Raw genomic sequence first — 17,596 nt, forward strand, 5'->3', positions numbered from 1 at the left:
CTCAGGATGCCGGCCAGGGGGAGGGAGTGGAGGAGAGAATGCGGAACCCCTTCCCCTCTGGAGCTCAGCCCACCCAAAGGGTCCGCAGGGCCATATCCCACCCTGGGTTGCGGACTGGAAGAGGAAGCCCCCGCCTCCACTCCCCTGCGCCCCTCCAGGCCACAGGTGCCAAGCCCCTCCAGAATAAGGGAGGACAAGGGGAATGTGGGAGGGAGGGAGGGAGGGAGGGCGAAAGGAGAGAGTAATTTTTCATTCGGCAGAGGGACGCAAAGTTGGGGGGGAGGGGGGATGAGGGAGATGGCGATCTCACTCCCAGGAAATTTCCCCGGAGGGAAGGGGCCGCAGTGGGGAGAGGACCCCCTAGACGCAGGGTGGGGGTCTGGGAGCTGCTGCCCCTCCAGGACCTTCCCTTCTCCCCTGTCCAACACCCCCCTCCTTCACCACCTCTTAATCCTGCAGACCCAGTAGGGTCGGCGGCTCCGCCTCCGCCCCGCCGATTTAGAGGAGCGTGAAGGAGGTGGCCGCCCGCCCTCCCGCCCTCCCGCCCGCCTCCCTCCCTCCGTGGTCCCGCACTCACCAGGAGCACCGAGCCGCGCACCACCTCCGACACGCTCTGCCGCAGCTCGGCCGCTGTGCCCGGCTTACTCAGCGCCCGGGTGAACTTCCGAGTCTCCGCCGAGGCGGGGAGCAGAGGCGGCTGCGACATCCTCGCCACCAGCGCCGCCGCCGCGCCTGCTCCGGCAGTCCGGCCGGGCCGCGCCGCCGCCAGGTGCGCCCTTGGCGCTCCTCCCGGCCCGCCCGCGGCCCCCGGCGCCGCCGCCCGCTCCCCCCGCCGCCCGCCGCGCGTCCGGGCGGCGCAGCCCGAGCCACGCCCTCCGCTCGGTGTCACGCCCCGAGCCGCCCCCCTAGGATCCCGCGGTTCCCCGCGCTCCAAGCGGCGCCGGGGCTCGCTAGGGGCCACCGTGCTTGTGGCCGCGGCGGCGGCTCCCCCATGCCACCAGCCTCCCTCGGCGCCCGCTCGCCGGGCCGCCTCCTCGGGGCGGGGTGTCCGGCGCGGCGCGGGGCGGGGCGGGCGGAGGAGGGGCCGGCGCGGCGGGACAGCGGGCCCTACAGGTCGGGCGGCGGGTGCCTTACGGCGCGGGAGGCGGGCAGCGGGACGCTGGCAGCGCGCTGCCCCGGACCCCTGGCGGGGCAGGTAGGGACCCCGGGGGGCGCCTCCTCCCTGGTCCGACTGCTCCCCAGGCCGCACGTTCGAAGACCCGAGGCGAGGGGTGCGCAAGCCGCCGGGAGGGCGCGCGACCCGGCGCCCTCCCGGGTCGCCAAGTCCTCGGAGCCGGTGCCTATACACTGGGACCCTGGGTTCCTTGCCCGCGAAGCCCCAGCATCTTGGGGACTCCGCGGTCACCGGCAGGGTCGGGGTTCGGCGGCACCACGCCCACGCCCCCTGGGGCTGCTGAAGGGACGGAGGTTTCAGGAAGGTGGCACTCGAAGAGCACAGGGCCGTTCGGAAGCCCGGGCCGTGCGGACCGGGACGGAGCGCCCCTGCCCGGGACCCGGCGTGGAGCACCGCGCGCGCTCGTGGCGGCTTCTCCGCCTCAAAACACTATTCCGCCCCCAGAGGCGTCGCGCGGACGGTGGAAGCCTCTGGAGCCGAAGGGAGGGTCCGGGATGAGTCACGCAGACCCTGGCCCGCAAGGACGAGCTGCTGAGTCACCATAAAACTTCTGAGCCTGGCCCAGCTCCTCTGTACACTGAGGACAATAACCTGCAAGGGGCTGAGGGGACACGACGTGCCCATCTGCCGCGCCCCCGCGGCCGGGCGGGACCAGTGGGCGCGGAGCCCGGGAAACCCAGATGCGCCGGCCTGCGGGCCCAACATGACCCGGGAGCTGGCGGCTGCTAGCGACAGCCACGACTCTGAGGAACTTCTTCCTCACACCGCCTTTCCGCCTTCCCCATCCCTAACGGGCCCCACCTCTCTTTTTCTCCTCTTTTCTGAGGAAACTCGGGGCAGCCTAACTCTGACCTCGCCGCGGAGAGGGCGCGCGGGGAAAGAGGAATGTGCGTAGCGCCCATGGCGCATGCTCCGTGGTTTGGGTTTGGGCGGGGAGACTGCCTTAAGGGTGGGTCTGCTGATTGGTCGGTCTGCGCAGGCCACGCCCATCGCCTGCTGATAGACAGCTCCTTACCTGCGCGCGCGGTGGCACTGTGGACCCCGCCTTCAGGGGAATCTCCCGTGCCTGTGCTACCCAAGTGCACTGAGGCTTCCTAGCAGACATCAACTCCGAAGGAGGCCGCCCGTGGCGTCCCACCCTGCCAGAAAGTCAAATACCGTAATCTTAAAGTGGGAAAACTACCAATCTAGTGTAGAAAGCAAAACACCACCGTTCAGGACTTAATGGGCAGGTCTGGCCCATAATAAGCCTGGAGTTTAGGCATGCAGTCAGTACTCAGTAAATGCTTGCTGGATTGGATTGTTTTCCCAGTGCCCTGGGATGCAGGATGTAGCACTAAGTGAGCCTGACAGGCTGGAAGATAAACAAAACAATCATGCGTGGTTATAAAAACAATTACTAACCCATTTCCTTTACTGCGAAATGAGGGAGTGGCCTAGACATGAACCAGGCTGCTTCTGTTCCAGGAGTAGGGCTGGGTGACCCCATCAGGCAGAAGGCGCTGCTTTCATGGGGAGCTTGTGCTGCTTGATATGACCATGCCCATCTCATATATACGCCTCTGGGCTACATGGGATAGGTGAGTTCGGTCCTTACCTGAACTGTTAGGTGCTAGTCTGAGAATCCTAAATTTTTTCCCTTTGAGCTTCTGACTCCTGAAGAAGTTCCAGATAGCATAAATCTTTACCCCACTGTGTTACCTTAACTCTCTAAACCACATCTACTTCCATAGACTGCAAATAGATTATTTTTTTATTATTAAAAACAACAGAAGCACACAACGTGGGTTTTTTTCCCTTCATTTCCTTTTTTTGCTTTGTTTTGTTTAAGAAATATATGAACACAGAAAAGAGCACATGTATCTGGAAAGTGAAGAGTTCCCCAAATCTCCTAATTTCACCCACAGAAAAGAGCACATATATCTGGAAAGTGAAGAGTTTACCCATTTCTACTAGTCCTAAATTCTGTGCTTGCTTACTGACTCATCATATTCTAGAATTGGCAGATCTTCATTTAGGAAGCAGGGGATGATGTGTGGTGCTGACAGTAGTCACTGACAATGCCTAAACAAGGACAAGTTCTGACAGAGAAGGAGGTATGGAAATGTGAACTAAGCCCAGGAAGACTGATTTTCCCAGCAACTCCGAGCAGAGCCTCTTCTTGCTGGTGGAGTTAACAAATGGGACATTTAGGTTTAACTCTGAGCAGAAATTTGGTCCTTACACTTTTGGGTTGAATTGTGTCCCCCCCAAAAGACATACTGAAGTTCTAACCTCAGTACCCGTGAATGTGACCTTATTTTGAAAATAGGGTCTTTGCAGATGTTACCAAGTTACAATGAGGTCATATTGGACCGGTATCACTGGTGTCCTTAGAAGAAGAGAAGAGACACAGACACAGAGAAGGGCCTGTGATGACAAAGGCAGAGACTGGAACGATGCATCTACAAGCTAAGGAACACCAAGGATTGCTGGCACCCACCAGAAGCTGGATGAGACAGGATTCTTCCTTTCAGCCTTTGGAGAGAGCATTGCCCTGCTGATGCCTTAATTTTGGATTTCTAGCCTCCGGAACTGTTAGAGAATAAATTTCTTGTTCTAAGCGACCCAGTTTGTGGTACAGCAGTCCTCGGAAAGTAATACACTTACCAAAGTCTGGTTTTTTGTTTGTTTGTTTTGTTTTGTTTTGTTTTTTTATCCCCACCAGTGTGGACCTGTAATTGTGAGTTCTTACTGCATCAACTCCTGGAGAGAGGCTGTCACACCTTTATAGAAGGAGAAGCATCAGCTCCAGGTGAGGATGTTGCATGGAATGGGGAGGATGGTGTTCAAAGTGTGGTGGAAGACAAACCCATCTACTATAGCTTGAGGGAGTAACCCCGATTTTGTTTTACCAAAACTATAGGAAGAAAGCTTTCCTTTTTTGCCAAGGATGATACTAGTAGGTAGTGGAGATGAAATATAACTGCAGCCAGTTTTGAAAAGTTGCATATAAATGTACAACACCCAAATATTTATAATTCAAGCATTATCTATGTTTTAATGATAACCTCTTAACTGCATCATTTCCTTGTTAGGTTTGCTTTAGGATTTGTATGTGTCTTAATAATACCTAATTAGTTTAAAATCTCTTACAGGTGTATCCTGAAAGAGCACATCTGTTTTTAGCCTAAATAAAAAGTAACCTGTAAAGGGCAGTCAGTCCTGTGTTAGCATCCAGGGAAGGGCAGAGGGAGCTTTCATTCTTTATTTTTGCATTGATTGATTTTTTTAAAAATAAGCATCTTTTAGTTTTGTACTTCATTTTTTTTCCTATGAAAGCTGAACCCTTTATTTTATTAAAAAAAAATGTTGAATCCTTTTGTATACAAGGCATTACTAGGCGTCAAATTTTAGAACAATAAAATTCTGAAGTTTCTTACAATCTAATGGTGAAAAGATTTGGGTTTTTTTTTATTTTCGTAAACTATACATAATGTAAAGTTTACTATTTTAACTATTTTTAAGTGTACAGTTCAGTGGCATTAAGTATATTCACATTGTTGTGTAACCATCACCACCATCCATCTCCAGGACTTTCTCATCATCCTAAACTGAAACTCTGTACCTATTCCTTCCCCCTACCCTCAGTACCTGGCAACCACCATTCTATTTTCTGTCTCTTTGAATTTGACTACTCTAAGTACCTCATATAAGTGGAATCATACACTATCTGTCCTTTGTGTCTAGCTTATTTCACTTGGCATGTGTCAGAATTTTGTCCTTTTTTAAGGCTGAACAGTATTCCATTGTGTGTGTGTGTGTGTGTGTGTGTGTGTGTATCACTTGTTATTTTTATCAGTTCATCCATCAATGGACACTTGGGTTGTTCCCACCTCTTGGCTATTGTAAATAATGCTGCTGTGCACATGGGTGTGCAAATATCTGTTCTGTCTCTGCTTTCAGTTGTTTTGAGTATATACCTAGAAGTGGAGTTGCTGGATCACATAATAATTTTATGTTTAATTTTTTTTAAGAACTATCATACTGTGCTTCATTGTCTAAATGTTTCTCATAATGCTTGTTTTCTAAAAAACACTGGTTGATTAATTTTAGAAAAACCAGCATTTTAAAATTCCACTAGGTAATATAAATAGAAGACACAGCCCTTCAGGGAAGAGCATCTGGGGGAAAGGTATGCAATTAATCTAACAAATCTAGTAAGTTTACAGATACCACTTAGGGTTAATGGTACTGGAGGAATATAATCCCCTTTCACTTTTATCTTTTCAGGAGAGATTCCTAGTGGAGATGAAATATGAGGTATTTAAGAGATCATTGAGACCAGGGCTTCTCAAACTTTAGTATGCATAAAAATCTCCTGGGGATCTTGTTAAAGTGCAGATTCTGATTCAGAAGATCAGGTGTGTTACCCAAAATCAACAGTTCTAACAAGCTCCCCACTGATGTCAAATTCCTTACCCAAGCAGATGCTGCTGAAGCACAGATTTTGAGTAGCAAACACTTAAACTTCCATTCCCAGCAGTTTGGCAAACTGCAGGCCCTTAAAAATTCTCCACTTTTAAATTTTAAGGGGAAAGAAGACCAAACACCCAATAGGAAAATGGACAAAATTCATGACCAAACAATTCACAGAGAAGACATAAAATGATCAGTAAACATATGAAAAGATGTTTGGCCTCATTTATAATAAAGTAAGTGCAAATTAAAACTACACTGATATATAATTTCTCATCAATCAGACTGGGAGAAATTACAAAACATAACACTATTGGAAAGGCTGTGGAGAAACAGGCACTCACACACATGGCTGATAGAAGTACAAAGTGATAGAACCATTATGCAGAGGAATTTGGCAATATCTAACGAAACTATATATGCATTTACCTTTTGAACCAGCAGTCCCACTACTAGGAATTTACTCTGAAAATACACCTCAAATGATAATAAAATACTACACCCAAGGGTATTCATTGCAGCATTACTTGTAATAGTAAAATTTTGGAAAATATCAATATTGGAGACTGGTAAAATATGGTACATACACACAATGAGATATTATTCAACTGTAAAAATGAATGAGAAAGATGTCGATCAACTAATGTGAAATAATTTTCAGGATATATTGTTTAAATAAAACAAAAAGAGTATCTAAAGTATGCTGCCTTTGTGTAAGAAATAAGGGAAAATAAGAAAATATACTAGTATCTGCGTGCTTGTTCAAAAACAAACATAAGAAGGATAAAACAGAGATTTGTAAGTTTGGTCACCTTCAAGGGGTCAGTGGGAATAAGGTAGGAAGGAGAGAAGAAATGGGGAAACATGGAGTCAGGGACACTTCTCTGAATATACTTTTTTGTACAATTCTGACTTTTTATGTTAATGTTTCACATATTTTTAAAAATCTTGACAAAGAGAAAAGAAATAAAATCAACAAGAATGGAGAAAAACCCTAAAATGGAATACAAACAGAAACCAATGGACAGAACTCTATTTCAAATGAATAATATAACCACACTGAAGGGGGGAAATAAAATGAACTAAACCCAGTACCCTTTGAACACAATGTTTGGAATATATACCATTAGGTTAAAGACAAAAAGAACTCTTAAAAAAAAAAAGAGAGAGATGTGAACAAGTAGGCTTTTTTTTTTTTTAAGATGTATCAGTCAGCAATTCTGAGATGACTTTCTGTGTATTCCAGGATAGAACAAATAAGTAATATATTCTTGATAATGAAAACCAGGTTTTTCACTGTCAGAGAAGGGAATTACAAATATAGAAAGGAGGGTTTTAGAATAAACCCTGTGGTATCGGGTTGGATTTGGAGGTATAGTGTGAACTCATGGGTTTTAATACAAATAGATTAGATAGATGATTGATAAGTAGATGAGAGTAGATAGATACACACATGAGAGTGGGGTGCTACTGGTTCATACTGGCTCCAGATAATCTTTGCTCCATTGTATTGCCTTTGCTCCTTTGTCAAAGATCAGCTGACTATATTTATGGGAGTCAATTTCTGGGCTCTCTATTCTGTTTCACTGATCTCTTTGTTTGTTCTTTTGCCAATACCACACTGTCCTGATTACTATAGTCTAGTATTCAGAATATATACTTTTTTAAAAAAAACACTTATAGGGCTTCCCTGGTGGCGCAGTGGTTAAGAATCCACCTGCCAATGCAGGGGACACGGGTTTGAGCCCTGGTCCGGAGGGCCAGGAGCAACTAAGCCCGTGCACCACAACTACTGAGCCTGCACTCTAGAGCCCGCGAGCCACAACTACTGAAGCCCGCGCACCTAAAGCCCGTGCTCCGCAACAAGAGAAGCCACCACAGTGAGAAGCCCGCACACCACAACGAAGAGTAGCCCCTGCTCGCCTCAACTAGAGAAAGCCCACGCGCAGCAACGAAGACCTAACACAGCCAAAAATAAATAAATAAATAAATTTATTTTTTAAAAAAAACAACACTTATAGGTAATTTCCTGGCAATCAGTGGTTAGAACTTGACGCTTTCACTGTGGTTGCCTGGGGTTCAATCCCTGGTCAGGGAACTAAGATCCCACAAGCCAAGCTGTGTGGCATGGCCAAAAATAAATAAATAAATTTTAAAATAAATAAACGTTTTAAAAAATTTAAAAAACACACCTCAACAATGAAAAGACAACCTAATTAAAAATGGACAAATGATCTGAATAGATACTTCTTCAAAGATATACAAATGGTCAATAAGCACATGAAAAGATGTTCAACATCATTAGTCATCAGGAAATTGCAAATCAAAACCACAGGGAGGTACCACTTCACACCCACTAGGATGACTATAATCAAAAATACAGACACTAACAAATGTCAGCAAGGATGTGGAGAAATTAGGATCCTCATATATTACTGGTAGAATTATAAAACTTTAAAAAATAGTTTGGCACTTCCTCTAGAAATTAAACATAGAATTACCATATGACCCAGGAATTCCACTCCTAGGTATATACCAAAAAGAGTTAAAAACATATATCCACACAAAAATTCGTACATAAACGTTTATAGCAGCATTATTCATAATAGCCATAAAGTGGAAACAACCCAAATGTCCCTCAATTGATGAATGGATAAACAAAATGTGGTATATCCACATGATGGAATATTATTCAGCTATAAAAAGGGAGGTAGAGCTGATTTATGCCACAACAGCTACAAACCTTAAAAACATTATGCTAAGTGAAAGCAGCCAACACAAAAGGTCAAATATTGCATGATCCTATTTATATGAAATGTCCAGAATAAGTAGATTTGTGGTTGCCAGAAGCTGGGGGAAGGGAACATGAGGAAGTAACTGGAAGTAACTGCTGTTGGGCATGGGGCTTCTTATTGGTGCAAAAAAAAGTATTCTGGAATTAGATAGTGGTGATGGTTGCACAACTTTGTGAATATACTAAAACCACTGAATGGTACACTTTAAAGGGTGAATATTATGGTATGGGAATTACATTTCAATACAAGAAAAAGAGGATTTATTTTGGGCAAGAAGAAATTTACTCCCAATGAGAGATCTGAGATAGAAGAAAGAATGGTGAACAAATAAACTAATAAATATGTGAGCATATCTAAATAAATACTATACCAGACAAAAATAGTGATGCCTAATTTGTGGAGCTTAAATCAACCTCAAATATCAAACAACTATATATAAAGCAGGATGGTATTTGACAGGACAGTATGTGCAGGTTCTTATATTGTTCATGAGGAAAATACTGATTAGGTTTAGAATTTGTTGAATGTAACTGTCTAAGATGTTCATAGTATATAAATAGAGTGTTTCTCTTCCAAACTAGTAATGTGAAAAAGTAAAAATGGAAAAAACGATTCAGTAGAAAAGGAAGTAAGAAAAGAGAGGGAGTAAAAATATAGGAAAAGTGCAACAAATGGAAAAAATAAAATAAGCTGGTAAAAAGAAATCCCAATATATTAGTAACAACAATAATTATAAATGGACTTATACTCCCAGTAAAAGACCAAGATTGACAACATGAATTAAGAAGCAAAAACCATATATATGCTGTTTATAAGAGATACACCTAAATCATAAAGAAAAAGAAAGGTGGAATATAGAAGGATAGAAAAAATTTATACTAGGCAAATACTAACCAAAATAAAGTTTAGCATAGCTATATTATGATCAAAGTAAAGAGATTTAGGGCAAAAATCATTACAGAGTTAAAGAGATTTACTAAAGAATAACAAAAAGAAAAGTTCAGAACTTCAATTCCCCAGGAGGATATAACAATTCTAAACTTGTATGCACCTAACAGTATCTGCCTCAAAATATGTAAAGACATGGGCCATTCAGGAATTTTCATAAAAATAATATTTCCCCAAAATTATTGAATATCTTTTTTTCCTGAGGCTTCACATTCAGATTATACCTTAAAACTCTCTAGATAAAGAGTCAAGTGTTAACAAAGAGTTGAAAATATTCTAAACTCTATTTCTTACAAAGATTATGAAATGTCTCAATATACTCTGAAAGAGGATGTCAACAAAATGGAATTTTTTAAGCCATAAAAGAACACTTAAAAGGATATCATTCAATACCCTTTCAAATATGAAATCATTATGTAATATCCAGTTGTCTCCTACATTTCTTATAATCATTAGTACTTATAATTGAACTGTATTAGACTATAGCATAGAGCATCATTTCAGGTTTGAACTATCCTTTTTATAGTAAATAGTTACTTTGCTACAAGACTAATAATAAAGTAGGAGGAGAATATTAAATTAAATTAGCTGGAAAAAAAGACATCAGTTTTTAAATTAGCATTTGTTACCAGCCATATTCATTCTATTCACCTTTCTTTAAAGGGCAGCACCAAGTTTGCCACCATTTTTCTAGGAAAAGGAATACAAATTGCATTTCTTTAATGTTGCAGAGATTCTTTCAAGAGGTGAATATAGGGACTTCCCTGGTGGTGCAATGGTTAAGAATCCGCCTGCCAATGCAGGGGACATGGGTTTGAGCCCGGGAAGATCCCGCATGCCGCGGAGCAACTAAGCCCGTGCGCCACAACTACTGAGCCTGCGCTCTAGAGCCCGCGTGCCACAGCTACTGAGCCGGCGTGCCGTAACTACTGAAGCCTGCGCACCTAGAGCCTGTGCTCTGCAACAAGAGAAGCCACTGCAATGAGAAGCCTGCACGCCGCAACGAAGAGTAGCCCCCGCTCGATGCAACTAAAGAAAGCCAGTGTGCAGCAACGAAGACCCAACGCAGCCATAAATAAATAAATAAATATTAAAAAAATAAATAATGATAAAATGTTTCAAGAAATTGTTGTCAGAGCTGTTTACTATGCACCCAGAGAGGGTTCAGATTGCGAGATGAAACTCCCTACCCCAAGGCTAAGGAGATATTTTCATCACCAAGTTCTCTCTCTTTTTGAATTAGCCTCAGATTTTCCCTCCCTTTTAACAGCTCATCACCAGCAGTTTTGCTCTAATTTGTGAACACCGTTCATAAACTACAAAGGTTGACTGACACCAAAAAGGCAAATGATGTTTGTTTATCTCATTTTTCGTTTGTAATGTGCAGTTCAGAGTTTTGTTAATATTCTTTGTAGCAGTTTGTATTACAAAGTCTAAGCTTGTCGTGTCATCATTTAATAAAGAGAGCTGGCAACTGATGTGGAGTGAAAATTGTCTAATATCACTGAATCTCAACAACCTGTTATTTCTATACTAGATGTAATCAAATAATGATCATATATAATCACAGTGAACGCATAATCATAATTGTTTGGTTTAAAAGTGCTGTTGTTGAAACGATTCTGACCTTATCAAATTAATTCCCACAATATTCCTGCAAGATAAGTGAGTTAAAGTTCATGTCACAGATGAGCTATAGAAACACAAATAGAGATGTACTCCTAGATAACTTATCTCTCCAAACATGCTCCAATGGGACTTGTGTATCAAGAATGTATCCGAGGAAGTAACTAGAGCTTTCTCCTCAATTATTTCCATTGTAGGTAAGGCTTTTCAATGAGCCAATAAAGCAGAAATTAGGCAGGAATTCTGCATGATTTTAAAATGTCTACCTGGTTAAAACTGACTAGCTGAAATATGACCTAAAAGCCAGTTTCCTTTGGAAAAGATTTATTTAGCAAAATTTACACAATTTTTCTAGGAAATATAGTAATAAGAATACAAACACAGAGTTTAAACAGATAGGGGGATACAGTCGACAATGAAAGAAATGAGAGTCAGGGGTAAAAAATTGAGCTTAGAAAAGGGTTATGCTTCTTAAAAATATAAAATTTCTCATAGCAGAAAAATGTTGATCTCTAAATGCCTTTTTCCAGGCTTAGGCTCCAGAAGAATGTGGGGCAGGCTGAATGGCAGAGGAACAGGGCCAAAGAGAATCTGTGCTTAGCACAAAGAGAACTGGCGTGGCCTCCCCTACATTGTTCCTGGTGGAAACCTTAAGGCAGAATCCCTTTCCACTTGCGAAAAAGGTCCAGTGTCTAAAAGGGCAATGATTCTGTTGAGGACTGGCTATGTAATTTGCCATAATCTACATGATCTGTTCAGGACTGCCTACATAATTTTCAGAGCCCCGTGGAAAATGAAAATGTGGGGCTTCTTATTCGAGAAGAATTTTAAGAGCCCAAAGGCCCTTCTAAGTAAGCTCAGGCCTGGAGGCCCCCTTCACCAACAGCCATTAACACTTTATATGATCCCAAGGTGGTAGGGAGGTGCTCAGGGTTACAAGGTAATGGCTATTTATCAGCCAGTAAGGACATAGTTTTCAGTGTTTTAGCAACAGGTCCTGTAGTACCAGCTGTATCAGCTTTAACATCAACCAGACATAGAAAGAGCATCACCATTGAGTATATATGGGAATGTTACAGACCTACCTTAAAGTTTTCAACAGATTGTAGAATGAACAAGTTAGCAGAACACATCCTCTTGACTAACGGGGTAGAAATGTATGTATATACAGTAAACTCTAAAATAAGTAAATAATAAACCCCAAAAGATGGGATCTATGATCACCCAAAAGCAAATCTGAATAAACTGATACCAAGGACTTCAAGAGAAAGAAAAGGTGAAAACAATACTATACAGAAGCACTGAGAGCAGCACTCAAAGGCTAAGCTGTGTTCTAACCATGACCATGGATGTGGCCATGAAGAGGAGAACTAATACGGAGATGCTGTGTAAAAGCTTACCCAGCAAAACCAAATCCCAGCCATGACTTAAAAATACATTAAGGGCTTCACACCCATTCAAATAGCTATTATCCAAAAAACGGAAAATAAAAAGTATTGGCAAGGATGTGGAGAAATTGCACTGTTGGTGGAGTGTTGCAGCTGCTTCCACACTGTGGAAAACATTATGGTGTTTCTTTGAAAATTAAAAAGAGAACGACCATATCCAGCAATTCCACATCTGGGCATATATCCAAAAGAATTGAAAACAGGGTTTGGAAGAGATATTTGTACACCCATGTTCACAGCAGTATTATTTACAATAGCCAAGAGGTGGAAACAACTCAAGTGTCCAATTATGGTTGAACTGATGAACAGAATGTGGTATATACATGCAAAGGAATATTATTAAGCCGTAAAAAGGAAGGAAATTCTGACACATGCAACAACATGAATCCACCTTGCGGACATTATGTTAAGTGAAGTAAGATAATCACAAAACGACAAATACTATAGAATTCCACTTAATGAGATATGTAGAATAGTCAAAATTCATAGAGACAGAAAGTAGAATGGTGGTTGCCTGGGGCTGGGTAGAGGGAGGAATGGGGAGTTAGTGTTTAATGGGTACAGAGTTTCAGTTTGGAAAGATGAAAAGAGTTCTGGAGGTGAATGGTGGTGATGGTTATATAACAATGTAAATGTTCTTAATACCAGTGATCTGTATATTTTTAAATGGTTAAGATGGTAAATTTTATGTCATGTATATTTCACCACAATTAAAAAATGTATAATAGATATAAAACTTACAGAATTTCAAGAGGCCCTCTTTTAGAAAAAGAATACAAAATTATAAATACCAAATTGGGTACAAAAGTGGATATTTAGTATAAGAAAAATCACACAAATTACAATTTTTAAAGATACTAAATACCACAAACATTACAAAATCCAGAAACATAACAGTGTTTCTAACTAACTTCCTCATGCATCTCTGAAATGCTTTTTTTCCTACAATATTTGTCTGCATACATTCTGATAGTCTCTTCAAAAGACAATGATTTTTGTACTGCTTTTTATAGTGAGTATAGAAAGAAAATTCAGTCTTCCCTCGAGCATACTTAATTGAAATTTTCTGTTATTGATAACTTAGAACAGATTTATTTCAACTTTGCAACTAGTTGTTAGTAACGTAACTCTCTTGGATTTTGTCAAATTTGAAGGAAGCAAAGAAGTTTCATAGATGAGCTGTAAGATTTCAGAATATTTTAAGTATTTTTGGGTCAATGTCTTCAAATTGACAATATTAAATAGCCAGTTTGTCATCAAAGTCCTCAGTGTACTGGAGGATTAAGAGTTTTATATTCTCCTTATCAATGTCAACGTTTCATGTTTAATCTGTAAGAATTTAAAATTCCTTTCCAATGAGTTCATATAATTCACAACTCTTCACTAATCGGATTTTCAAACAATCCAAATACCATTTATTTCTCCTGATAGACTGTCCCTTCCTCATAGTGAATGATTGGTTTTAGTATGATCTGAAAGTCTGTGTTATGCTTTCCTTCTCCATGTCAGAATAATTTCTATTGACTTAATCATTCATCTTAACTGTTTTGTTTCATATTCTAGTAATTTTACCTGAATTTTCTCTCAATTTTTTAGTAAGTGAATTTAAAGAGTGTAAAATAAGCTACCCTTATGTCTAAATAGGAGTTTATAGTTTCTTGTGTGTTTTTGTTAAAATGTTCCCAAACATCTTTCTCGATTGCAGTTAATATAGTGTATTCCTAACTCAACCTTACCTTAGCAAATCTGAAAACTGTCCATGAAGGAAGTTGAGATGGAAAGACACAGTGGGGTTAACTGATTGCAGTTAAAATATCCTACTTCAACAAATTTTTTAAATACTTAACGCAACTAAGACCCAATGCACAGCAGAAACTAACACAGCACTGTAAAGCAATTATACTCCAATAAAGATGTTTAAAAAAAAGACCCAATGCAGCCAAAAATAAATAAAATAAATAAATGATAAAATAAATCTTTGAAAAAAAAACAAAAAAACCTTAAGACCATAATTTTGTGTCTCTATGAGATGACGGATGTTCACTAAGCTTGTTGAGATAACCATTTCATGACGTGAGTCAAATCATTATACTGTGCACCTTAAACTTATCCAGCGCTGTATGTCAATTATATTTCAATAAAACTGGAAGGAAAAAAAAGCAAAGGTGATTTTTATTTGCTTAGCAAGATGTCCCAATAAGTGAGACAGGTAGGTTACAGAGTAGTATATACAGTATGTAAAATTCAATACAACAATGTACGTGTGTATTTGAAGAGATAGATGTCTTTATGTGTGTATGAAGGGTGTTTACCAAAATGTTAACAGTGATTGTCTCTGAGTTGTTAGATTTGTGGTGACTTTTTTCAACTTTTCAAAAATGTTTCCGTATCTTTTAATTAAAAAAAAAACAAAACTAAGACCATATAAACACATTGCTAGGCCCCTGCCAAGGCCTTGGAGAGGGGACGGAGGACCCCAAAGCTTAGGCAAACCTGCTTCTGCCACCAGCCCCAAAGAAGCTGCACCCTAGCAGCAGGTCAAGTCCAGAGAACCAAGTCAGCGGTTTGTTGTTGTACCATATTTTAATTTTATTTCGTTTCATGACCGCCCCCTGCCAAACTCCTCCCTCTCCTGCTCTAATCGGACGGATGTAGAGAATTCTGTTTCCTCCTGGCCCCTCCTCCTCCTCTGTTAGCTGCTTTTCCACCCCTCCCCCTCTTGCGTCCTGGGAGATCGTGCTCTGGGGCCCTGCTGGTGCTGACAGGTTTCATTAGCCTGATGGAAATGTTTCTCCTCCTTAGGCCCTCCTATGGCAGCTGCCGAATTTCTCTCCTCCTCCCAGGGTGCTGAGTCTCAGGTCAGGTCTACACTGACCCGGAGCTGCCCGTGTGACATGGGGCAGAGGGTGGCAGTCATTGGAAACCCAACCATGGACACTTCCTTTAGTTCATACAAAGAAAGAATGTATTTTGTCCAATGAAAATAAAAATACAACCTCGGGTGCCTTGAATTTGATCTCTATTCTTCGACCACTCTTTGCCCTTCCACGTGTCTTGGATCTCACAAGTGAACTGAAGATTCAGGAGCCTGTGGGCTTTAAAATGAGGCAACATCCAAACTGTCAGGTGCATTATCAACACTTCATGATTACAGTTTTTAGCAAAGCAAAATAGAATTACACTCTCAATGCCAGGAGATAATAGTTTCAAAAGGCCGTAGGCTCATGGAGGAATCCTAATTGTCTTGTTAAGTTTCAATGTAAGTCTTCTGAGTCAAGGCCCTGAACAAGTTTCTAGAGAGAGATGAACAAACTGCTTTTGCTAATGTGACCTAGCAGACATCAGACACTATGCAATCTGGGGGAAGACTTCCTGAGTCACATTGTCCTCAACTGTAAAAATAAAAGGATTGTTAAGGTTCCCCCAGCTCTACTGCTCTATTAATGCCCACAGTGTTCATCTTTCATCTCTTCATCTTTATTTATTTTTTTTCCCTGCATGTGGTCTTGGCCTCTCTCTTCCAGTGTTTACATACCACAGTAGGAAAAAAAATTTTAAGAACCAAGTTCCATCAGGTCTGATGTAGCTCAATAAAAACCCTTGGAATAGGAATGGGAAATACTGGCCCATGGTCATGGTCCTGGGCTCAATTTTTTGGGAACCTTCAGGTGATAATTGACTAGTCTTTGCTGTAGTCTAAAGCAGGGGTACCTAAACTTTTTTGTAAAGGGCCAGGAGGTGAGTATTTTAGGCTTTGTGGGCCTTTCAGTCTCTGTTGTAACTCTGCCATTGTGATTGCTAAAGCAGCCATAGACAGTATTTAAATTAATGAGCATGGCTATGTTCCAATAAAACTTTATTTATATTCATGGACATTTTGAAGTTTATATAATTTTCACTTGCATGAATCAATTCTTTGTTCCTGCTATTTATGAGTAGTGTTCCATTGTATGAATGTACCCCAGTTTATCCATTCATCCACTGAAGGACATTTGGATCGTTCCTAGGTTTTGGCAGCCATGAATAGAACTGCTATGAAATGTTCATGTATAGGTTTTTGTGTGAACGAAAGTTTTCATTTATCTAGGTGAATACCTAGGAGTAGGATTCCTGGGTCATACGGAAAATGTATGTACAAGAAACTGCCAGACTGCTTTCCAGAGTGACTGTAGCATTTTGCATTCTTGCCAACAATGTATGAGAGTTCTAACTGCTCCACATCTTTGCCAGCACTAGGTATTACAGTGTTTTTAATTTTAGCCATCCTAATGTTTGTAGTGGTATCTCATCATGGTTTTAATTTACATGTCCTTAATGGCTAATGATGTAGAACATCTTTTTATATACTTATTTGCCATCTGCCTCTGTTCTCTTTAATGAGTGTTCAAGTCTTTTGTGCATTTTAAGGTGGGTTGTTTTCTTATTGTTGAGTTTGAGACTTCTTATGTATTCTGGATAAAAGTCCTCTGTTGGATATGTAACTTGAAAATATTTGCCCCAAGTCTACTGTTTGTCTTTCCATTCTCTTAATGGCATCTTTCACAGAATTTTGATGGAGTCTAATTTACTAATTTTTTCTTCAATGGATTGTTTTTCATGTCATGTAAGATAACATGTTGCCTAAATCCAGATCACAAAGATTATGCTCCCCTCTAAGATTTTGGTAGTTTTGTGTTTTACATTTAGATCTATAATCTGTTTTAAGTTAATTTTTGTATAAGTTGTGACATTTAGGCTAGGTTTTGTTTGTTTGTTTTGGCTTTTTTTTTTTTTTTTTTGCATATTAGTGACCAATTGTCCCAATATCACTTGCTAAAAAGACTATCTTTTCTCCATTGACTTGCCTTTGCAACTTTGCTGAAAATCAAATGATCATATTTGTGTGAGTCTATTTATAAACCCTCTTTTTTGTTCTATTCTTCTGTTTGTGGTTTTTCCAATACCAGTTCCATTTTCAAAGTCTTTGCTGTGCTTTTTTGGATCTGTCCTGTGTGTGCATCCCCCAGTGGCCAGTCTGGGACCAGGGTCTACCCCCTAGTTCGGTTCTCAGGGTTTATAGTGTGCTGTTTAGAGTCAGATCCATGCATGTGCAGTTCAGAGGTTAGCCCAGGAGTTCATGAACTTTGCTGAGGTGTTCCCTTTCTGCC

The 17,596-nt window shown here is 41.4% G+C and overlaps 1 protein-coding gene and 1 pseudogene across 7 annotated transcripts in view; one reads left to right on the forward strand and one right to left on the reverse strand.

Annotated features, from left to right (window-relative positions):
- Positions 1-17,596, reverse strand: part of DOCK9 (dedicator of cytokinesis 9) — a 324,209-nt gene that overhangs the window by 278,642 nt on the left and 27,971 nt on the right. For 6 of the 7 annotated variants that reach the window (XM_059903276.1, XM_059903274.1, XM_059903275.1 and 3 more), the window contains exon 1: positions 578-786. The exons of the other annotated variant lie outside the window; for it this stretch is intronic. In XM_059903276.1, the coding sequence (XP_059759259.1) occupies positions 578-706 (129 nt within the window). In that variant the 5' untranslated portion in view covers positions 707-786. Of the gene's footprint in view, positions 1-577; positions 787-17,596 lie in introns of those variants that run through there. 7 annotated transcript variants of the gene reach the window in all.
- The window catches only part of LOC132352445 (protein enabled homolog), a 43,623-nt pseudogene continuing 27,904 nt past the window's right edge, over positions 1,878-17,596 (forward strand).

The sequence above is a fragment of the Balaenoptera ricei genome, chromosome 18, assembly GCF_028023285.1.
Source record: "Balaenoptera ricei isolate mBalRic1 chromosome 18, mBalRic1.hap2, whole genome shotgun sequence".
Taxonomy (NCBI): domain Eukaryota; kingdom Metazoa; phylum Chordata; class Mammalia; order Artiodactyla; family Balaenopteridae; genus Balaenoptera; species Balaenoptera ricei.